This window comes from Cavia porcellus, unplaced genomic scaffold (genome assembly GCF_034190915.1).
Source record: "Cavia porcellus strain 051 isolate PalLab524CR breed Dunkin Hartley unplaced genomic scaffold, mCavPor4.1 scaffold_19, whole genome shotgun sequence".
NCBI classification, from domain to species: Eukaryota; Metazoa; Chordata; class Mammalia; order Rodentia; family Caviidae; genus Cavia; species Cavia porcellus.
Window position 1 is genome coordinate 26,365,390 of NW_026947502.1, and position 24,794 is coordinate 26,390,183.

A 24,794-nucleotide genomic window follows, 5' to 3' on the forward strand; every position below is an offset into this window, starting at 1 on the left:
TGGGTAGGCTATAAACAAAATTACCTTACTATTCATATCCAAATCAAGTCAAATTACCACTATGTCTGCAATCAAACACAAAATAAATAAGGAGACTTTAATAAGCAAATTAGGTTACTGCCTTCTTTTGTCAAATGGCCAAATAAGAATCTATTCCCAGAGTTAATTTATTGTAAACCAGTTACTGATAAAATAATTTCCAAAATCAAATGAAATAAATCCAATTAGTAAAATTTTCATTCTCCAAATGATAAAACAGTTACAACCATCCATTTATTATTTCAGTTACTCAATTAAAAGCTATTTATTATAAATATACTCCAAACTATACTAGATACTAGGGATACAGTAAAGAATGTATCAGGTAATGTTCCTACCATCACAAGAGCTTAAAATGTTCTGAGGACAGACAGACGTTAAGTAAACAATTTCTAAAAGCAATTTAAAAAATAATACATTGGGGAAGCATGTTATTTTTAAGAACTACAATAAAGGTGCCACATCATTTGCTTCCAAGAAACGGGGCCAGGGCAAAATCTGAAATGAGAAAAAGCTATGTCTCACTCATCAGACACAAAGACTTTCACTGATAGCCCTGTTGCTTTCTCTTGACCTAATATGTTCTTCATAAGCAACTGTCAGGTTTTAACAAACAAGGAAAGTACCACAGCTCACCTACCAGATCCTTTTTAGTATGTTCATCTCATTCGGTTCCTCCAGTATAAGCCTGTCAAACCTGTCAAACACTGTTCATTTTTTTCATGAAGTATTTCCTGTCTGAATTTCCTAAGGTTAAACGTAAGACAAAGCTGCCAACTCTATGCCCAAGAAAGGGAAGTCATTTAAGAGGTAGCAAAAGTAGACCTAACAGCACCAAGATGCATTTCCAGCTTCAAAAGCGCTAAGAGGTAAAGGTCACATCATAAATAATGAAACAACTTCACTTACCCAGTACATTATGAAGCCAAAATATCTCTAAGAGAAAGACTAGAGGAAGGGTTTTATTTTTGAAGGCTTATTTTTTATCCTTGAATCCCGGCAAAAATGAACTGGAAGCAGAGGTAAAGACAGGAGTAAATGAACTTTAAAAATCTGTGACCAGACTGCACAGTCGTCACTCTAACCTCTTTGGTATTGTTAATGCTTTCTCTTTCCTTTTCTCTTAAGTACTTTTCTCAGCACTAGAATTAATTAGAGTAACATTTTGTTTCTTTAAATTGTATAAACTACTTAATTATACTATTCTTTGAGTAATTCTATGAAACTCCAAATATATAATGCAATGCTGTCTGATATTTACACCTCAGAGTAGAGAAAACCTGAAATTATATGTTGAAGATTTCTAACTAGGATCTTGTCACATCAATTATAAAACTGGCTCCAAAGAACTGAAGGGAACAAAATAGTTTCACAAACACGATTCAGATTACTTTGTAAAATATATACATATTTATTATATTTTTAAGAATTATAATAGAAAGTTTCACAATGTTAAACTTCAAATGTAAGAATGAGAGGGTCAGGGTTGTGGCTCAGCAGCACAGTGCCTGCCTGGCAAGCACAAGGTCAAGTTTGATTCCCAATACCCCCCTCCCCCCCAAAAAAGAACCATCCTCATGAGATAAACAGATTGTGAAGACACTGGGATGAAGCCTCTCTTGCATTTCATGAAATTTAGGCAACCTTCTGCAGATGTGTTACTGAATCGGAAAACCACAGCTCAGCAGTATCTTTGAATATGGGCACATGGATATTCACTCATAAAACTGCACAAATGAGCACAGTAACACATGAATGTCTATGCCCCATTAAATGCCATCAGAAGCTCATATGTACCTACTCTATCTCTAATCTTCACAGAGTAAATAAACAATGCTCAGTGAAAATATAAGCTATCACACTATAAATTTCACATATAGCTTTTGGGTATATAACTTTATGAGACCAAATCAATTCTTTTTATTTAGTTATTTGAGTGAATCGGGGCTTTACTAACTGAAAAATAAAAGGAAATTAAATTTTGAGGCTGACATGAGAGTTATGTCAATATGTTAAACGTGAAACATACCTAAAAAAGAAAGCAACATTGCTGTACAAGTTTGATCTACTAATATCAAGCAACATACTATCTAAAAAAGCAGCCAGGCATAGTGGTACACACCTATAAATTCCAGCAGTTAGACAGGATTTAAGCCCTGCTTAGGTGATTTAGTGACTTGGTGAGACCCCGCCACAAAAAGTAAATAAATAAATAAATAAATAAATAAATGTGTGGTGGTGGAGGAGTGATACAATAGCCCAGGGCAAAGGCCCTGGTCTCAATTCCCTGTACTGAAAGCAAGAAGAAAAAAATCAAAACAAAAAAATAAATAAATAAATTTAGGAAGTCAAATGATTTATTTAAGGGCACAGATATAGAAAGGTAGGGGTAGGTAGAACTAGCTCTGAAGGATTCTGTCTCAGACTTTTTCATTATACTCTACGATTAGTCCTATTTAATGAAGTTCCTGTTCTAAAATGAAGTATAGCTGTATTAGGGAAATATTCCTCTTGTGCTGAAGATGTAGCACAGTGATTGAGCCCCAGGACTATACACACAAAAGAAAATACTACTTTTTCTCCAACACCATTATAAAGTCAAAGACGAGTTACATACAAATACTCCTGAATCAAAAGCACTAAGAGTGCCAAAGTCTCTGTCCAGTGCAGCTAACATTCTAAGATAATGTATAAAAATGACCAGAATAGAAGACTGTCTTTGAAAGTAGGCATAAAAGAAGTACTATATAAATGGAATTTCAAAGGATAGCAGATTATTTCTGGGGTGGGGGGGGGAGAGCTCTCAGACTTAGGGTTATGTTTTGTTTTTTTGAGATAGGATTTTGGTATACAGCCCAGGATAGCCTAGAACTCTTGCCAATCCTTCTGCCTCAGCCCCCCGAATGTTGGGATTACAGATGTGCACCATCAAACCCAGCTGAGATTTGTTCAGTAATGAAAGACTACTCCTGATGTTGAAAGACAGCAGAAGAAAACAGGATGAGTGTGAATCCACTATAGCCAGGGGAACAATCACCTTCCATTAAAATTAAATTTACCTAAATATACATTGTGGCATAGATAAGATTACAAAATTACAATTATTAGACAAAAAAAATCTGTTAAGGTGATGACAATCTAATATATTGGAATATTGTGTAAAACAACCCTGCAAAATGTAGCTTGGTCAGAAATGACTGTTAGAAGCACAGATAATTTAACTGGTATCACAAACAATACTGTTTTACAAATTGATCCACTGATTATGGCAATTATGCGTTCCCAAATCTGACAACATACACTGCTAAATCACATTCATCTGTCTCCTCCACAATCTTAACAATCTTCTAAAAATGATATGGTTTTTTATATCTCTAGACAAGTAATTTCCTCTATAAACAATTCTTTTACCATTAACTCTTTCAAAATGGTCTTCCTATCACACCTCCTCAGTGAAGCATTCTGACCCTTCTCCTCAGTACTCCGTGAGCTTTCATAATACTGTTTACTTTGCCATAAAGACCTAAAACATCACCTATTTTATTTTTATTTATTATTATTATTTTTTTTGTCTTTTTCATTTTTATTGGTACCGAGGATCGAACTCACGACTGCCTGCTTGCAAGGCAGGTGCTTATGCCGCTGAGCTAAATCCCCAGCCCCCACCTAATTATTTTAACAAATGATTTCTCCAGTAGACCATAAGCTTCTTGGGATCACTGAGCCAGACTTATTTGTAACTCTAATTAAACCAGGCTCTGAATACTTGGGAGTTAAAACAACAGAAACTGGCTATTTTGAAGTGTCAGGAAAAATCTGGCATGGTGGCATGTATCTATAGTCCCAGCTACCCAAGAGGCTATGGTGAGAGGATCATTTGAGACCACAAATTCTACTGATTAGCTTGTCAATACAATGAAACATCCATCTTGAAAAAGAAAAAAAGGAAAAAAAAAGTTTCAGAAAGAAGCACTTAACTGATTTATGAAATAGAGTATTTGCCTGAGTTGAAAGTAGATTTGTAATTGAATGAGTAACATTTAACCATGTGTTACTCTATCCCAGGGTGGCAAACCTATAGCATGCATGTTGTTATATTTTTCTTTTAGGACAAAAGATGTTGATGAGTTAAGTTTTTCTTAACTAAAATCTCAGTGTTCAGGTCTAACTGCAGTGTTGGCACTTTGTAATAAGTAAGTGGGTGTCAGGTTGTAATTTAGTGCTCTTTAAAACATTCACCATCACTGCTATCCTTTGACAGTCTTGTCACATAGCGCACAAGCCTGGAAGCTACCTTGCTCATATCTGAATCCAATCTATAATAAACACATAAAATTATCTTACAGTTTTTCCTTTTTTTTTTCTTGAGACAGGGTCTCACTGCGTAGTTAGGCTGGCCTCAAACGCACAATGATTCCCTTGCCTCAGCCTCCCCAGTACTCAGGAGTACAGGTGTGTGTCACCACATGTGGATCTGAAAGTTTTCTTGAAAAGGTAAGAATTTAATCAGAAAAGCTCAAGAGTTACTCAGTCAACGCAGGGGATATAGCTCAATGGTAAAGCACTTACCTAGCATGCTTAAAGTTCTGGTTTTGATCCTACATCACAAAATAAAATTTAAGAAATTAATCGACTTGAGCAAATGTTTATCAACAAGATCTCATGCACAAGCAAAATTCATTTAAAATTATTTTCACAGGTAAATGTTTTTCTTAGATATCTAGCTTCAATAGAAATTCCATTTCTGAAAACAGCTGTAATGGAAATTTCTAAAAGTTTTACTGCAAAATTCAGAAATATGGCATTACAACACCCAATGTATACTCAGCAATATTTAACCTCTCAGCTCAATATATGGGTATATTAAAAAATCTCATTCTTGCTGACTGAGAGTCAAAGTAGCTGATGCAAGGAGAATATATGCTGATTGTTCTTTGCAAACACACATGCATCTTTACATATGGGTTAGTAAAGTTTTAACCTATGGTCTTTGAACTACTTGTGAATCACAAGGAGCCTGCTGGTAGCCCAATACTGCCCAATAAGCAGAAAGCTGGGAGAGGCAGCAGGAAGCATCAGTGGTTCATCAAATGAAGATAAACTATGCAGATGATCTGCAGTAAGAAAAAAAATGAGAATCAATATATTGGCAAACTGATTATAATGTCCAATTAATATTGCTTAACCTACATCAACCTAATGTTTTCTTGCAACAAGAAATTATTTTGCTCAAAGTTATAAGTAATTTGTTAATGTAAAGCAAAAAGTTTGTTAGTGACTAACGCTTCCTAATCATTCTCATTAGAAAATTTACCTGAGTAACATACTACAAGCAAGATACTGAGGAAAGCTTTGCACTTACAGTTAGGAAACCAGGTTTACTTATAAAACATACCCAATTAAATCTGTCCAAAAGAGAAGCATCATACACTAGGACTATCAAAAGTCAGACGGATGAAGATCGTTATTATTTCTAATAGCTTAAAGCTTCTGCTAATTCACAAAACTTCTCAAATTTTAATACAGTACCAAGACTCCTCAATAAATTAAGATTAGAGCAAAAAGCCCCATTTAATAATCATAGCAAGAATCTTGTTTAAAAACACCTTCCAATATAAATTCTAAGATCATTCTGAGACCTCCATCTTTGACAGAAAATTTAAAACAGAAAAAGAAACTACTCCAAAGAAAGTTAATGAGGTAACAGTTACAGTTAAAATGGCCCTTGTCGGTTTTTAATATAAACTCCAATAATAAAATCCCTTTCCAAAGAAAATTCAGCTTTTCAACTATACCTTCCAGCATGTATATTTACACCCAGGATACCAATGTTTTTCCGACCTGTCTATACCTATCACCTGTCTATACCTATCACTGCCTATTTTCATTCTTGTTCCTTTTCCTGAAACTTCATTCCTTCCAATAAAATCAGCCAGCTTTGCTTTACATCAAGTAAATATCCCATATATCACAGTATAAATCTCTTTCCAAAGTGGTATGAAATTTTATGCATCTCTCAAAGACTCAGAGGCCTTTCGTGAGAAGAATATGAAATATGAAGAAAATATAAGGAACTTTTACTTCCATTGTCACACAAGGGATAAAAGAGAAAACTGAATCTCATTCTCAATTTTGATTCATTGTTATAGAGTACCCAAAGAATAGTAACATAAAGGAAATTCAATAAACAAGCAACTTAGATGAGGTATAGGGAATACACAGGTTACTGAAAATTTAGAAGGAAACTGGTACAGCATAGTTTTCAAAAACAAAATCTTATTATAAATTGTGTCCTGAATTGTACCAAGCTCAAAATGATTACTGGCTGGTAATATTTTGGGGTTGGATACCCACAAAATCTACCTTGTTTTAGGATAAAAGTAACAAACTATGGCTCCCAATTTTTCCAAATGCAACTATAATGAAAAACTAGAATCAAATGATTTTTCTGAAATTTTAAGAATGATCTGAAAAAAAAAAATGATCTGATCAAAACCAATTATTTCTACCCATTTAACAGATAACTGTTTTCTGGCTTCTCAATAATTCAATAAAATTCAAATACCCATTACAAGTCAAGCTGTGACTTTTCTCATTTCTTCACCTTTTGTCAAATTCTCATGACTCAATTTTTATTTTATGCCTCTTTCACTTTTTAGTCAGTTTATTTCTTCAGCCAACTTCCCTAGGCCAGTTCCAAAATCCACATTCATAATTCTGAAAATTCCAGAGTTCCATTTGTAAATTTGTATACCTTAAATGATGCCTGGGTTTAAATATTTTTCGGTCTGCACTTTAATTTACAGACATCAAACTACAGCTTCCCTCAGATTTCCCTTTCTGTCATCCAAAAGCTCAGTGCAAAGGCCTAGGGTCAAATCCCTAGGAATAGAGTGAGGGAGTGGAGGTGTTGGGCACATTTATGGATTACCTTTGCAAACTTTTCAAAAACATTGCCAAGCATGGTGGCATGCTCCTATGATTCCTGCACTTGGTAGGCTGAGGCAGGAGGATCGCTACAAATCTAGACAGTGAGTTCAAGACCAACCTGAACTACATAACAAGACCCTGTTTCAAAACTAAACAAAATTTTACTAATAATCTTTCCCCACATCAGAGGAAATAAAAGTGTTCTAGTCACAGCTGAGAAAGCAAATGTTAATTAACAAATTTGTGAATTACTAGTTCTAGACTTTATTCTTTTTTTGACACAGGGTCTCACTATATAGTCCATGCTGGTCTTGAACTTTCACTATTCCTACTTCAGCCTCCCAACGGCTGGGATTATGAGCATATGCCACCATATTCAATTTAGATCTTTATTCTTTATCCACAAGTGAAGGAATCAATGAAGACAATATGTACATTTCAAACTTGAAGCAAAGGCAACAAAAGTAAAGAAAACTGAATTATACTGAACTTACAAAGTTTTGTACATCAAATAATGCCATCAAGAGAATAAAGAAAATCCACAGGAAAAAATATTTGCATTTCACATTCAAAATATGCAAAGAATTCCTATAACTCAGAAAAAGAAAAAAATCCAAATATTCCATTAAAAAATGAGCAAAAAGGCTTACACAGAAAAACTTCCAAAATATTATACATATATATATATATATATATATATGCACACATATATACATTACAATTACATGTAAAGATGTTTAACAACACTACTCACTAGGGAAATGCAAAGCAAAACTGCAAGATACCATTTCATACCCACTAGAGTTGCTGTAATTAAAAAATGAAAAACAAGGATTGGTGAAGACATTGCTACTGGGAATATAAAATGATACAGTTCTTGTGGAAAAAAGTCAGCAGTTTCTCAAAAAGCTAAACATAGAATTACTATACTACCCTACCAACAATGCCACTCCTATTCAACTAGAAGACCTGAAAATGGAGTCAAGCCAGATACTGGTATATCAAGATTCACAATGGCATTAGTAGTTACACCAAAATGTAAAAACAATCCAAATGTATACCAACAGATGGACAAGTAAACACACAATGCGGTCACACAATGAAATATTTAATCACAAAGAAGATTAAGCTGGGTATGGTGGTGCATGCCTGTAATCCCACCACTTGGGCCGCTGAGACAGGAGAACTGTTTCGAGTTCAAGACCAGCCTGGGCTACAAACTGAGTTCAAGGCCAGCCTGAACTGCATAGTGAGACCCTGTCTCAAAAAAAAAAAGGTTACTGATACACACATAAAATAAAACACAAAAGACAAATATTGAGATTTTATTTGTATGAAACATTTAGAATTGGCAAATTCATCAAGGTAAAAGGACTAGTGGTTTCCAGGGGCTGAAAAGAGGGAAACAAAGACATACTGTTTAAGGGATCCAGTTTGGAATGAAGAAAAATTTTGGAAATGGCAGCAGGGATGCTTGTATAACATTATGAATAGAACTGCCACTGGCTTAAACATTTAAAAATTGTTAAAATGGCAAACCTTACATTACACTTCACAATTTTATAAAATGAAACAGAGTAGAAAAAAAGAGGGAAAGGAAAAACTCTCCTCTGAATGTAGCCTTCGTTTAAATTGATTGCCATGCATAAGCTATGTAATACTGAGCAAGTTATTTAATTTCTCTGAGCTTCAATATAATTTATAAAATAGATGTAATATCTACTTCATTGGGTTGTTGAGGCCTCAGTGGAAAAATTTATTAATCCCTTAGCCCAAGACCTGTTATATAATAACAGAAAAATGGTTGATATTAAGGAACTACTGTTACTCATTAGATAGGTGGCTATAAGGCTGCCATAAATGAATAGCTAAAAGAACTCTATGATGTTCCCAAGATATTCTGAAATAGCCTACAAAAATGGATGTCCAGCATTTGGTTATCTTCCTGTAAATCTGGAAACTTAACATCACCAGGGCCAGTTTTCTTAGAATACCACTGAATGTACAGAATAAATGACATGCTCACCAAGTGAACACTTAACTTTGCACATCACTATTCTCATTAAAGAAGTGAATTTAGAAAATGTCTATTGGTTGTCTTTAATTTCCCCCTACATATTTCTCATTTTAAAAATCATAAGAGATTTAATTCCTTAGCAAATGCCATAGCTAAAATTTTGTTTAGATGTCTGAAGGGCCAACACCTGGATCACACAGACATAATAAACCAAACAACTATGTAGAATATGCTGTTCAAAATGGCAATACAATGGGAAGTTCTAGGAAAATAAAACCTTGGAGAGAACTGTCAAATAATCTTGTATAACTTCTATGATATACCTTTTAAAATTAGGTATTTATAGAAGCAAATCTAAATTCTAGCCAAGGTATGCCTCAAGAATATACTAAATGATTACTCCAATATAGATAAGAATCTTATGATATGAACTAAGCCATTTGTGTATTCTATGATCTTTTGCAAAAATTTCCCAAATTCCTTCAGAAAAGTAATCAACCTAACAAGAAAGCTTTTCTCGATACACATACGATTATGTTCGTAATATTAAAATTCCATGTTGATAACAAAAATTTGCATAACAATATATCCAGGTTAAAACTACTAATCACCATTGTATGTATAAAAAACTAAGGAGGTGTGGCATTTCTTTCTCTGTGCACCTTCCACCAAAAAAAAAAACCATTTAACATGTTAACCTGACACACCCTTACTAATTTCATTAAATGACAATTCTTAACTGTCACAACCATAATGGAGAATAAGGGTTTCCACAATTAAGTTCCAAGAGTAAGCCTTTCATCTCACATCCCATTCCCCACCCAGTTATATCAGAGTCATGCCTTTCAGAAGAAAATAAGTAAGTGTTGTGGTTGGTATCAGTCTAAACTTTTCTTTGGAAAAGTATACCAGTCCAAGAAGTTAATCCTCAAGGTAACTGATACTATAGCTATCTAACTAGATATCACTAATACTAAATTCCCCAAACATGATTTCATATTTTAAAATTCCATACTAAAAATGCTTAAGTCTTTAAAAATTGGTTCGTTTATTACAGAGAAAAATATTACGATTTTAACGTAAGTGCAAAAAAATAAAACTAAACACTGTAACAAATATTCGTGGATACCCTTAATGATCGCCTCAACTAGATGAAGAATCACTCTGATCACCAATTTGACCGTAACCCAAAGCTGTTTTAAATCGGACCCTTATTTTCTACCTTTATTTTCACTGAAGATCTCATTAATGTGCCCCAAGTGACTTATGCTGTGACATGAAATGCATTAGAAAGTAACATTCTCTGGGACTCTTGTTTTCTTGACATTATCTGTCCAGGGTTTTACAGGATACTCACAGATTTTTTAATGAAGTGGCACAGCTAAACATCATGTAATCCAGGAAATTCAACCAAAAAGACGCACACTGTTCATGGGCAGCGCTTAAATGACAGGGCAAGCAACTGATCTAAATGTTAATAAATTAAGAAGTTGTAATCCCTTCTATTTCCCAATTTACTTTAGAAACTTTAAAATATGGGCCACACGTGTTCGCAATCAAACCAACACTGTTTTCTTTGCTGCTCCCGAAAGCTGTTATCTAAAACATTCTAACCTCTACATATTTCTTAATAACAGACTTCAGCGCTTCACAGTAGAATTTTCATTATTCTGCCATATACTACAACTGCCAATGAGCAAATTCAAAATACTCGTCAACCTAAAGCTAAAGTGCATTCTGCGTTAAATTAAAAAAAGAAACTTTTAAAGTACTAATCCTATAATGAGGGACATCAGGACTCTCATAAATACTTTCATCTTACATATTTTCCTTTTACGCAAGACGGATCAGAATTTGATGAGCCCAACCTGGCAGGACATTGGCCCCAAATCCGCCTGTTGTGCAAAAAGTCGCGTTTTACTTGAGGATACCGTTTGCTCTACCCTCAATCTAAAGCTTGGGGCCACTTGAGACTTCTCCAGCCGAGCTCCAGAAACTCCCAGGTTTAAATGGCCAAATTGGAACCAACCAGGGAAGCTGTCATCTGAAACTCGGGAAAGCTGAGCCCAGCCAACTCTGCTGAACAAGGAAGGGTGCGGAGAGATGTGGCGGGGCCCGTCGGAGGGAACGCATTAGGCGCTCTCCCCCTCATCACCACCCCCCATCAATCCGCTTTTCTGCAACCCCAGCGCCGCCATCCTGTTCCTGAATAATTAAACGGGCTGGAGAGAGAGTGAGGTGGCCAGAAGGGCAGCTTCGGGTCCGAGTTTCCCGAGCCGGGCGATGCGGCCGGCGAGGCCGAGCGCTGCGTTCCCGGCACGCAGAGGACTTTCTCCCGCGGTGGGAGGGCAGGGCGACCCCCGCAGCCGGCGGGGCAGCCGGAAGCGGAGCGCGGGGGTGACGTGGAGCTGCAGATGACAAAGGGTGCGGGGGCCGCGCGGCCGCGGGGGTCGGGACAGGTGGCCGGGCCTGGCCGGGAACAATGGGGGGGCCAAGGCTGCCCCCTGGCGCTCACCTACCTCCGGTGCCCTCCGAGTTCTCGTTGAGGCTGCCCGAGGAGTCGTGCTGGGCGCCCACACACCCGCCCATGGGGGCCCCCGACGCCTCGTCCGCCGCCTCTGGGCGCTCGTCAGTGCACGCTGCCGCCTCAGCCTCTTCAGGGGCCGCCGAGCTCGGGACAGGCGCGCCGCTCCTCTCACCCGCCGCGGCCCAGCCTCCGCCCCCTCCGCCGCTCCACCCACCGCCTTGGCTCGGCCCCTTCCTCCGCGCCCACTTCTACCTCAGCCCCCGGGCCGCCCGCCCTGCAGGCCTGGCCCGCGCGCCGCCCGCGCCTCCGGCTCGGCCCCGCGGGGCCGGGGTTGGCCCATGCCAGGCGGGCCACAGTGCCCGCCTCGCCTCCTCACAACCCCACACACCCGCCTCTCGGCGAGCTGGGCGCCGCCGCCCCCAGTCCGCCAGGCCCCATCGGCCCCCGCCCCGCGGCGCCGCCCTCCGCACCCGAGTTCGGCCTGGGCTTGGCCCGCCCCGCCCCAAACGGCCCAGGAGGGGCGGGGCTGTGGAAGGCCTCGCGCTGATTGGCTGCGGTAGCAGAGAGGGGTGGGGCGGGGAAAGGGGGGAAGGAGCCCCTCGGGAGAGGAGTACTGGGGTCCGTTGGGGGAGGGAGGGGAGGAAGCCAGAAGGGACAGGAAAGGAGGAGACGAAGGGAAAAAAGGAAAGAAGAGGGAGAGGAATCTGGCGAAAAGGAAGGAAAGTGGGAAGCGGGAAATAGAGTTTCTGGCTTCTGCTCGGCTGTCCCCTCTTTCTGGTGGAAGCAATCGGAGGGGGCACTTAGAAGTAATTAAAGACTCACAGTCGGGCACTGGACAGTTTCCTAAATAACGGGGTGGGCGGTGTTGTCTGCTGAGCGTTAAGGTCCCGGCGCCCCTCCAATTGGTTCGAGCTTAGTGGGACTGTACTCTTGAGTTTGGGCTTCCTCTTGTCTGCCCGTCGTCATTTCTCCCAAAATCACTGTGCCTCTTTACTAGCGGTGGAGGTGGCTCTGTGGTTGCAAGCTGAACTCTGATTACAAGGTGGAGGCGTCCTGGGGAGGGAGAGATAGGCGCTCCTCCTGGTCCTGGAGGAAGAAATCGTTTCATTTTCACTGGATTTATTATTCAGGCAATCCCACATCTCAAATCCAGTCTTTACATATTTTAAGTAAGCTTTAAAACAAAGTGAAGTATTATCCTGCTTATCCTAAACTAGAATTTAGTATATTGAGCATGCCCAACATTTTCGGCGATTACTATCTCAACCTAAGCCAAATTGTTAATGGTTCCTTTTAGAATTGTACTTCTTGGACAATTATACTGATGATGATTATATGTGATTAGTTCCAAGTATAGGACAACTTAGTAGAAAGGCCTTCTTACGTTGGGAACAAAGAAATCACTCCTATTCTCATTGGCCTAACTGTATTAAATACTTGGGATGGACATTCTCTCTCCCCAAGTATGTATACATACCATAACTTCACAGATCAAAGACTGGTTTGCAACAGACTGGTTTAATTGCCCTGGAATTAGATGGGAAGCTTCCAGTGGCACTCATTGGTCCTGTGGAACCAATTTGTGACCCTGGCTACCTCCTGGATAGATAAGGAGATACACTCTGGGACTTGTGTGGTTACGTAGCAGGAGTGTCAAAAATATTGACGAACCTGCAAACTTATGCTGTCTATAACACCAGTGTGTTTCAGTAGTATGATCATTTGGCTTCTTTATTCCTTCCCTAGGATTAAAGGATGTCATACAACACATAGAGGCTTTAACTAACTATATTCAATGTGTCTCAAATGACACCTTGACTGGTCTGTCTCTCCCAAATGAAGTAAAACTGAGACAAGCTGTCCTCCAAAATGGGATGGTGTTAGTCTAATAGCAGAAAAAGAGGTTACTTGTGCAATTGTACAAGCTGTGTGTACCTTCCTGATTTTTTTTTTTTTTTGCTAATATCTTGATGGCTGTTCAAGATATTAAGCAACAGGTTAATACCATGTCGAATTTTGAAATTCCCTGGACTACCTTCTCTTTGTGGGAGGCTATTACTGGCTTTGCTGGTTGCAGATATTTGTTGGTTATATTCATAATAGTCTTGTTGATGTTAGTATTTGGCCCATGCATACTTAACTAGTCCTTTGTCTCCTTCAGACTTAAAGCATTACTCCTACCCAAGATGAGAAGGTCTGGCATCTTATCAAAGGCCTTTAGATAGACCCTCTGTGAAGTATCTCTGACTGATGATCACAACTACAACCCCCTTCAGCTGGGGGTGGCCAGAATTGACATTGCCCCTTTCCCCCTCTTGGCAGTTAGGGATACCTCTTCAGAGAGGAGAATACTATAGAAAGTTAAGTTAGGTAGAAATATTATAGGCAGTTAGACAGGGCTAGGCCCTCAAAGGAGTCGGTGCAAAAGAACATAATACATTACAACTGTGGCTGGAGGTGCATTCGTTGAAGGCCAGGCCTTGAGATAAATAGGGAATGATTAGACCTACATACCTTCCTGAGGAACAAAAATATACTATAATATCACCTGGTCCAAAAAAGTCTAGCTAGACATCAGTCACCCATCTGGATAATCAGGACCTCCTGACTCTTCTCTTTCCCAAAAGGTCCTTATTCTTTCCATGTATACTTGTTGTGTGACCTGCTTCCCCACTGATTAACGTTACGTAGGCAGCTATACTTGTATTCATATTGGTTGATCATAGTTTTGTCCCACATTTTACTCACCTTGTGATACTGTACTCGCCTCATGATTTTGCTCTATAAAACTGTCTTTGAGAAATGGGCTCATTGGCAACCCATTTTTGGGTCCTTTCCTGTCTCTCAGGAGTTATCACTCCCAATAAAGTTTTCTGACTCTTAAAAAAAAATAGAACTGTGCTTCTTGCCATGATGCTTCAAAATTTCATCATCCGTTTTAGGCCTTTCTTAAAGCTTATTTCTGCCTAAGAGCTGTTTTAATATCTGCTCCACTTTTATACCAGAATTTCTTTTTTTAACTTCCTGGGTCAGCTTTTGCGTAGCATTAAAAATTTTTTTTTAAGTGAAATACCTAGCAAAAAGATGTTCTGCAGTTGGGGATTTGCATTTAAATATATTCTCATACACTACTAGTGGCAGTGTAAATTGGTTCAGTCTTTTTGCAAAGCAATTTGTCAGTGTGGATCAAGAGCTTTAAAAAATGTTGATACCCTTTACTCAGGAATATTCCACATCTAGGAATCTAGCTCACAGAAATAGTCTAAAATGCAAAGATTCACATCTCCATGTTTATTTGATAATCAGATAGAAATGAGGGTTAAATAAACCCTGAATGTCTGTGAAAACACAGAAATTTCTTCTGAAGAGTAGAAGCGTGTTGTAGAAGTCTGTTATATCAGGCTTAGACTGAAAAATTGTTAAAACATTGTTCTCAGCTTTCAAAAATAACTTACAACTGATGCTTTTAAGGGTTTTGGGAAGTTGCTCTGAGAACAGAAGCTGTGTCACAAAACGTTCTTTCTGGGGCTGGGGATTTAGCTCAGCGGCATAAGTGCCTGCCTTGCAAGTATGTGGTCGTGAGTTCGATCCCTAGTACGGTAAAAAAAAAAAAAAAATTTCTTTCTGATCATTCTTGGCTGATGCGGTAGATGAACTAATAGTCACCTTAATAGCACTGTGATGGCCTGAGTCAGTATGGCTCTGGGTGTGGAAGGCCTGATCCTGATGATTGTTGCCAACAGCATAAAAGGAAAGCTGGAGGAGAAAATGGTGCTGTTGATTCTCCTGGAGAAATTTGTCATGCTGGTTTTCCTGATATGAACTCAGGTGTTCTCATCGTTGGAGCTTGGGTCCTTGCTGTCACTGAGGATAGCTGTGATTCTCTTCAGGAGAGCTCTGGTCCTTGCCTTGAGCGTCACTTCCTGGCTCCAGTGCAGACCCTCAGCCTGCTGGCACAGATCCTTCATCCCTCTGGCATAGACTTTGTAGCTTCCACCACTGACCTTTGGGCCTTCCCAGTGCAGATCCTTGATAGAGACTTGTGTGAGAAATTGTCACAGGCTCTAGGCCTCTAGCTGGACTCGTGGAGGACACTGCCATTGGATCAGGCCCTCAGCTGATCCTTTGGGTCTCTAGTGCTTAGGACAGACCTCCTGCACTTTTCTGCATTTGACTCTTTGGGTGAATATTATAATTTAATCCTACAGATTATGGTCCTGTATTAAATCTATTCCCTCTGAAGCCCTGGATACAATGCCTGAATATCCACATTGGTAGACATCATTTCCTCCCTTCCCCAAAGGAAAGAAGGCTTATGCCAGCTATTTACAAAGGGATTGCTTTGTCCTGAATTTTCCTCTCAAAATAGCAAAAACCAAGACTTCTATGATGACTATTAAACAGATTGTAGACACCCAAATGATGAAGGCTTTCTGCTGTACAATGAGGAGCTGGCACTAGGGGAAAGAGCAGGCTCCTGGAAAGCTTCTCAGCAATGAATGCTCTCCACTCTGCCTTAATCTCAGAGCAGAGACGTGTTCCTGCCAGGAGAGTCTCATAGCAGGAGGCCCTGGCTGTGCTATTAAAGTCCTGTATGGGAATGTGCCTTTCATCCTGTACTAGCTACATGACCAAAACTTTCTGTAGAACTGTTTATCAAACTGGGCCCATAATAATGCTCTAAGTTTTGTAAGAACTCTTTATTAACTCTTCATATTTAAAATTACCTATCTGAAGTTACTGCATGGCCCAAAGCATGGAACTCAAGAACAAAGCCTTCTCTTTGTCTCTGTGGACATACATGTGCTTTTAATTTACAATGTCTTTATGAATATAAGATTCATATGTATTTCACCAACTTAAATTGTGTGATTCAATCGTTTTTAATACTTTCATTGCCCATTAGCTTTGATATTTTAATTACTCCAAGAAGACACCCTTTTCCCATCATCAGTCATTCCCCATTTTCTACCAACACCCATCGTTAGCTCTTGACAAACCAAAAAATCTACTTTCTGTCTGTATAGATTCATCTCTTGTAGATATTTCATTAAATGCCATCATCTAATTGATGTGATTTGGTGACTGGCTTCTTTAACATAGTATGTTTTCCAGGTTCATTTATTTTGCAACATGTAGCAGTGCTTCATTCCTTTTTAATGGCTGGATAACATTCCATTATATGGATATACTACATTTGTGTATCCCTTGATCAGACAAGGGCATTTTGTTGTTTCCACTTTTAGGGCACTTCTAAAGTGGCTATGAATGTTTATTTACAGATTTTTATATTGATGTATGTTTTTAGTTGTCACATATGGTTTTTTTTTTCACATATGTTTTTAGTTGCCTTGGATATATCCCAAAAAATGGAATTGCTTCATCTGTGGTAAAGTGTCTTCTGAAGTGGCTACCATATTTTACATTTTCACCAGCAATTTATGAAGGTTCTAATTTACCTGCATCTTTGCTAACACTTGTCTTTGCTATCATTTGCTATCATTGTCCATTGTTTGTAACAGATATGTTGGCACATAGGTTATCTTATTGTAGCCTTTTTTTTTTGTACTGGAGATTGAACTCATGACTGAGCTCTTGCCAAGCAGGCACTTATGCCGCTGAGCTAAATCCCCAGCTCTTATTGTAGTTTTGACATACATTTCCTTAGTGGCTGATAATGCTAAATTTTTTCCAGGTCCTTTGAGTTATTTGTATATCTCCTTTTGAGAATATGTCTACTTAGCTACTCATTTTTAAATTGAATAATGTATCAAAAGATACATTTAAAAATATATGAAGTTGTATGGGTTAATATATTCCACATACAAGTCCCTTAGTAGATAATGATTTCAAAATATTTTCTTTCAGTGTAGGTTATCATTGTCTTTAACTTCTTGATAATATCTTATGAGGTGTAAAAGCTTTCAATTTTAATAACACTCATTTTACCTAAGTTTTCTTTGGTCACCTGAAATCATATGATTTCTTTGGAAATCATATCTTAAAACAGTGCCTAATCCAAGGTCATGAAGATTTATACCTATGTTTTGTTCTCAGCTTTATAGTTTTAGTTCTGATATTTAGGTTTTATAATTGTTAAAATACACAAGATTTTTTAAATGACTTAATTTGTTACATGACACAAAGTCCAAATTCATTCTTTTGCATATGAATTTCTAGTGTCCAGCATCAATTGTTGTGTTGGTTAAATTTCTCTCCTTGCTGAGACAAAATACCCAACATCCAAAATTAAAAAGGGAAAAGTTTATCTAGCTCACAGTTTGTGGAGGTTTTATTCCATACTTGGCTGGCTCCAAGGCAGAGTGGCTCAGGGCAGAGGGCAACAATTCATGGTGGCTGGAAGACAGCAAAAGCAAGTGAGGAGTGCAGAGAAAAGACTTTCTGTCCAATGTAGGTCATGCCCACCTGGAGGGTATAGCACTCACACTCATAATCCCAGCATTGGACCATGAATCAATCACAGATTCTACAAGACTGCCCCAAGATTGCATGAGACTTTGCGGGGGGACATCCAGATGCAAACCATACAATTGTAGAAAAAAACTGTTTATTCCCTTTTGAATTGTCTTGGCATCTTTGTTGAAAATCAGTTGATCACTGCTGGGCATGGCGGCATATGCCTGTAATCCCAGCACTCAGGAGGCCAATGCAGAAGGATCTCCATAGTTCAAGGACAGCCCGGGATACATGATTTCAAAGGTATCTTGAACTATATAATGAGACTTTGTCTTGAACAAACAAACAAACAAACAAACAAACAGTTAACCACCCTTCAATTTGGTTTTTCCTGTGTGTGTGTGTGTGTGTGTGTGTGTGTGTGTGTGTGTGTATTACTGGGTCTGAACCTCAGACTTAGGAGTTTTCCACTGAGCTACATACCTGGTCATTTTGATTCTTAAGATGAGATCTTGTTAAATTGCTAAGTTACCGAGGCTGGCCTTTCATAAACTTGTGATCCAACTGCTCAGCCTCTTTGAATGCTGGGTTTCCAGGCGTGTGTCACTACTTCCAACCAGTGTCTCTATTGTCTCCATGCCCCCCCCCTTTTTTCTTTTTTTAAATGGGGTCTCTAGATCTCTCTAGCCCTGGTAGTCCTTGAATTCATGGAGTCAAATAATTCTTCTGTTCCAATTTATTCTTTTTCAAAACTCATATTGGCTCTTCTGGGTCTCTTATACTTTGTGTGAATTTTAGAATCAGCCCTTCATTTCTGGGGGAAAAAAAGCAGCTGGGATTTTGATAGGAAATGTACTGACTTCATAGATCTCTTTGGTGAATATTGTCATCTTAATCTTAAGCGTTTCAGTTCAGGAATCTTGGATTTTTTCCCACTTGCTTGTCTTAAATCCCGTTTAGTATTTTGTAGTTATCAGTGTTGCACCTCTTTTGTGAAATTTATTCCTAAATTTCATTTTTTTCATGCTATTGTAAGATGAATTTGCTCTTTGCAGGTATATAGAAATAACAATTGATCTTTGTATATTGATCGTGTATTTTGCAAGTTTGCTGAGCTCACATATTAATTCTAATAGTTTTTGCTTCATATATGTTGAGGTATCTATGTTACAATATATTTATAATCATTATACCCCCCAGTGCCTTTTTAACTCAGTTAATTTTCCAGGAAGAATTGGCAGAGAGGGAAAAGGAAGGAGAGATGAAAAGAAGATGAAAAAAAAGGAGAATGAGGTCCAATAGCTTCCAATCTGTAATGTGCATTTCACTCATCTGGGAAGTTGTTAAAATCGGTTTTCCCAGGGATTCTACCTCACTGCATCTGGAGCAGATCCCATGAGTCAGCATTTTTAGCCACTTCCTGATGGAGCTTGGTGTACAGCTAGACTGTGTCCAAAACAAAATTCAGTCCTCCACCCTCTCTGCCAAACTGTTTTTGCGTGAGTCTTTTATATCCTCTACCATAGTGTCACAACACATCCAGACTGTAAGCCTCAAACCCAGGAGTTATTGGTGATTCTCCACTCTCCTCCCTTCTCACGCCCAATTTAAAGCGAGTTCCCTTTACTCTGTCCATGAAGAATATTCTGAATCTCTGCATTGGTTCTTTCCCTTCTGCTACTCCCATCTTTCACCTTGCTCCTGCAAATACCTCTTCACTGGCCTTCCTGTGTCCTCTCCTGCTTCCTGCTACTATAAATACTTTCTTCTGTCATCAGTCAGAATGATTTTCTAAAAAATTAATACTCTGCCCTGCACATATTTATGGTACACAATTTTATAAACTTGATATGTTTGTGTATCTTTTCAATCATGAAATTAATGAATCAAAATAATGAACATTATCAATCAAGATAACAAGATAATGAGTATAATCATCACCTCTGAAAGTTTTGTTTTGTTTTATTGTGGCACTGGGGCTTGAACCAGAGCTTTCACACTCAACTATATTTCCAACCCTTTTGAAATTTTGGGGGGGGTTATTTATTTATTTAGGTACCAAGGATCAAAGTTACAACCTCACGCTTTCCAGGCAGGCACTTAGCCACTGAGTTAAATCCTTGGCTCCCTTTTTTTGTTTTTATTTTGAGAAAGGGTGTCACTAAGTTGCCAGGGTAGATTCAGATTTGCAATCCTCTTGTTTCAGATTCTGAGTGCCAAGATTAAAGGCATAGGCCACCACAACAGCTTAAAATTTTTTATAACCTTTATAATTTCTCTCTTCTGTATCTTCTTAGTTACCTGTCCCCAGGCAACCATTACTAGTTATAATTTTATCATATCCTATGTATTCCTTTTGGTATGGCTTTAACTCAGCGTACTTATTTTGAGTCATCCTTTTTATAGTGTTTGTTTTGACTACTGTGTACTTTTGTATAGATATCCCAATTTGTCCCATTAATTATTATTGGACATTTAGAATGTTTTTGAGTATTTAAAAGCAGAATTTCCATACCCAGGTCCATGTTTGTAATCCCAGCACCTCAGAAAGCTGAGGCAGGAGGATCACTGGGCTATAAAGTGAGTTCAAGACTAGCCTGAACTGCATAGTGAGACCATGTCTCAAAAAAGACAAAGACAAAGCAAAAAACAAAAACAAAAATTACCAACAAACAAAAAATTCCAAAACATCAAGCTTCCATGAAAAAGGTACAAGTCTAATGCCTAATAATATAGTAATGGAGTGGATATTCATATGGTAAATGTGTGGTTATTTTATTGTTTTAAGAAGGGTGAGAGCCAGGCATAAGGGACATGCCTGTAATCCCAGTACTTGGGAGGCCACAGCAGGAGGATTTTGTGTCCAAGGACAGCAGTGTGGACTGCATTGAGAGATCTGTCTCAAAAACCCAAAACCAAAGATAAAATAACACCCACCCCTGAAGAAAAATAAAAACCACTTTTCCAAAGTGCTTTTATCATTTGCATTCTCACCAGCAGTACATGAAAATTCCATTTCCTCAGCTTCACCAACACTAGCTATGGATCAGCATATACTAATATTAGCAGTTTAGCGAGGTAGTGAATATCTCATTGTTCTTTCTCCATTAATAACTAATGACATTCAGTATTTTTTCATTCACTTATTTGCCTTTTATATTTCTTTGGTGAATTAGTTGTTGAGATGTTTTGCTTAAAATTTGATTGGTTCTATTATTGTTTAGAGTTTTTTTAATTGAGAGTAGCTTTGGATGTTTCAAAATGCTTATTCTGTTTTTATTGAGATGGTCATATGGTTTGTCTGTGCTAGTTCTTTATGACACTGAGTTACACTGGTTGATTTTTCAAATCTTAAATCAGTAAATTCTTTGCATAGAATCTCTGTTGAATTCAACGTGTTAAAATTTTGTTCAGAACTTTTGCATCTATGGGTACAAGGACTACTTGTCTTTTTTTTTTTTTTTTTTTTTTTGAGTCTAGAAATCTTTGTCTAGTTGTGATGTTAGGTATCACTTTGACTTTATGGAAGAGAAAAAGCTCTAAAGAATAGAAGAATGGCAGGTAACAAGCACCAGCCATTGCTGCATGGCGGAGACAGCACCTGGAAAGGACGGAGACCCCTTTAGGGCTGAAGGCCAGGCCGTGTTGGAAAGGATGTGGCTGCGGCTTGGGCAAAGGCAGAGAAGTCCCTGTTGCGCCGCGCCAGGGAAAGTTGCTGCAAATCCACGTTCCACGACTTGCTGGAGATCTGTCCTGTACTGTGCTGGAACCTGTGTTCTGGAGGTATCTCAGTGGAGCCACTCTTAACTACCTGCAGTTGCTGTGCTAGGTGGTGGTGGGTCCTGCAGAAGCTGCCACCACCGCAGGAACCTGGGGCTGGAGCAGTCACAGCTAGCATCGTGGAGCTGCACTAGAGAAGCTGTCCTCCTCCAGCGAGGCGCTTGAGAGGCTGCCCACATCGCAGGAAAGTAGCCCTGGAGAAGCCACCGATGCTGCGGAAGCCTGGTGAAGGCAAGCAAATAAGCTTCTCCTGAAATGTCTCTCCAGTGCCCTCTACTGTCAAAGCGACACACTGTGCCAGCTGGCAAATGAACACTATTTAAAGGGCCCATATCCATTTTCACAGAGCAGGTGATGAAGAGTGAATTCAGATCTGAGATGCAATAATTTGATAACTTTATTTTTCCATTGGAAAAGGTACATTATTGTTCACAACTCCAGGGTATAGGGAATTTCAGAAAGCACAGAATCACTACATATCAGAACCTATGTGTACATGTAAAGCATATATCCCAAGAAAATTCATACAAGAAAAATTCATAGCCCTAAAACTTATATCAACAAAAATTAAGCAATGAATTAAATTGTTAAATTATCAAATTAAAATAGAGCAAAAGAAAACACAAAAAAATAAGACAAAAAGAAGAAGCAATGAAGTAGAAAAATAAAAATAGGTCAAGTCAAAATTCTGGTTATTTGGATAAACTCAGAAAACAGACAAATCACTAGGTAATTTAATTTGGGAAAGGCACGGGAATGAGAAAGCACAGAATGGAAAAAATATTCTGCAAGTCACATATTCAGTGAGGGTTTGAAATCTAGAATATATAAAGAATTTATTCAACTAAGAACAAAAAGACAATTGTTATAGTCAGGGGTTTGCAAGGAGAACAAGACAAAACAAGATATATAATTTATAGTATTATTTATAATGGTCACACAAAGAGTCAAATACAAAGACACTGCAGGAAATCTGTCCACACACTGAAGACTTAGAGAATCCAGCAGAGGGCCTGGATCCCATGGCAATATCCTGCATGAGTTCAGCTGAAGACCTAGGGCCAGTGACAGTGCCTCCCATGAGTCCAGCTGGAGGCCTAGAGCCCATGACAATGATTTGTGCAAGTCTGTTTCACAGATCTGTGCTACGAAGGTCCAAAGATCAGCAGTGGAAGCTAAAAAGTCTGTGGCAGTGCGGTGAAGGATCTGTGCCAGTAGATTAAGGGTTCTGCACTGGAACCAAAAAGCAATGCTCAAAACAAGCACCAGGGGATATGTTTTCCTAGCTTCTTTCTGTCTGGTGCTCTTCTTTGCTCTCTGCTTCCTGGATGCCATAAATTGAGCAGCTTCCTTTGCTACATCCTTCTGCCATGACGTTTCTACCTTGAAATGAGCTTTCCGGACTTCCGGGAGAACATGGCGGACAAATAACAGCAGCCGCCGGAGGCTCTCTAAGATTACCAGCTTAGAATACAGGAGCAGTGCCGTGTGAGGAGTCCTACGTGAGGGGAGATGTACCCTGCCGACCCAGGAAAAGAGTAAGCTGAGAGAAACCAACTGGAAATGCAATCCTGATTCTATAACAGGAACAGATAAAATCTCAATGCAGAAGCTGGATCTCATGCCATTGGAAGCCACGATTTGAATTCCTGCTGCCGATACAGCGTCCCAATCCGCACGGCAGGGAGAGAGGTGTGCCAAAGCTCTGAGAGCGGGAATCCGCGTTGAGAGTGGGACTGGCAGGGAGCCCTGCATCGACCTGCGGTGAGTGAGAGAAATGGGGACCCTTTCATAGACTAGGAGGCTCCAACAGAGGACATTCTGGGAATGAGCAGACTAGACAGAACACAGCCCTGCAGTGACTTTAGTTGCATATTCCCCTCTCAAGTGGGAGTGGTGGGGAGCGCTTGGCCTGGTGACGCCGCAGACTAAGATCCTGTAGGCTAGCCCAAATCAGGTCCCTGTGCCTGGTGGTACACCTAACAGTGAAACATTCAGTAGGTTGACCTGGAGGGACGGGCCCAGCAGAGGCTGCCCAAGTCTGTGTCTCCCTAGTACACTGCAGTGGGCAGGAACACCTAGCTGGCGGATTCAAACAAACTGTAACAGACAAAGAGAAAAAAAAAAACTGGGCCTCCTACATATGCTTGTATGGAAGGAACAAAAAATATGGGAAAAGGGAGCAACAAGAAAGACTCCTCAGTACCCAATCCTGAGAACACTGATCCAGGAAAGGTAAAAGCAAAAGAGAATGAAGACAGAAAACATGCAATATCAGACACGGCACCTATAGATATAAAACGGTATCTCCAGAGCCTCATAGATGAGTTCAAAAATGAAGTATTTAATGAAATAAAGCAAGAAATAAGTAGAATACTTAGAGAAATGCTAAGCACTGCCCAAGAAAAAACAGATGGTGGAATGGAAGAACAGAAAAAAAAGGGAGAATTGTTTGATGGAGAAAATAGAGAAAACATAGAATACGTGAAGCAGGTTCAAAGAGATTACCAGGAAACTAAAAACTCTATTGAAAGCTGGCATAACAGCTTGAAAGAAACTAAGGATAGATTATCAGAACTGGAGGACAGATTTGTAAGGTGGGAGCATGAAATGAAAAACTTCTTAAAAATAACAAGAAAACAAACAGCAATAATACAAAGACTAGGAGTTGACAAGAGGATCTATAACTTAAGAATTAAGAACATAAAAGAAGAAGTAGGGACACAAACAAATGAAATACGAAAGTTATTCACAGAAATAATCCAGGAGAATTTCCCTAATTTAGTAAAAGGTAAAGATACTCAGATGTATGAGGCATACAGGACCCCAGCTACCTACAACCCAAACAGAGCTACACCCAGGCATATAATAATCAAAATTCCAGAAATCCAATATAAGAACAGAATATTAAAAGCCATCAGAGACAAGAAACAGATCACTTACAAGGGAACACCCATCAGAATTACAGCAGACTTCTCAGCACATCCATCAAATCACGAAGAGCTTGGCAGGAAATAATTCAAGCTTTGAAAGATAATAACCTCCAGCCAAGATTGATATATCCTGCACAACTGTCCCTAGAAA

The 24,794-nt window shown here is 39.0% G+C and overlaps 1 protein-coding gene across 1 annotated transcript in view; it reads right to left on the reverse strand.

Moving 5' to 3' along the window:
- The window catches only part of Ubtd2 (ubiquitin domain containing 2), a 62,847-nt gene extending 50,871 nt beyond the window's left edge, over positions 1-11,976 (reverse strand). The window contains exon 1 of the mRNA XM_063230788.1: positions 11,506-11,976. Coding sequence (XP_063086858.1) covers positions 11,506-11,575 — 70 coding nt within the window. The 5' untranslated portion in view covers positions 11,576-11,976. The remainder of the gene's footprint in view (positions 1-11,505) is intronic.
- Between the last annotated feature and the right edge of the window lie 12,818 nt (positions 11,977-24,794).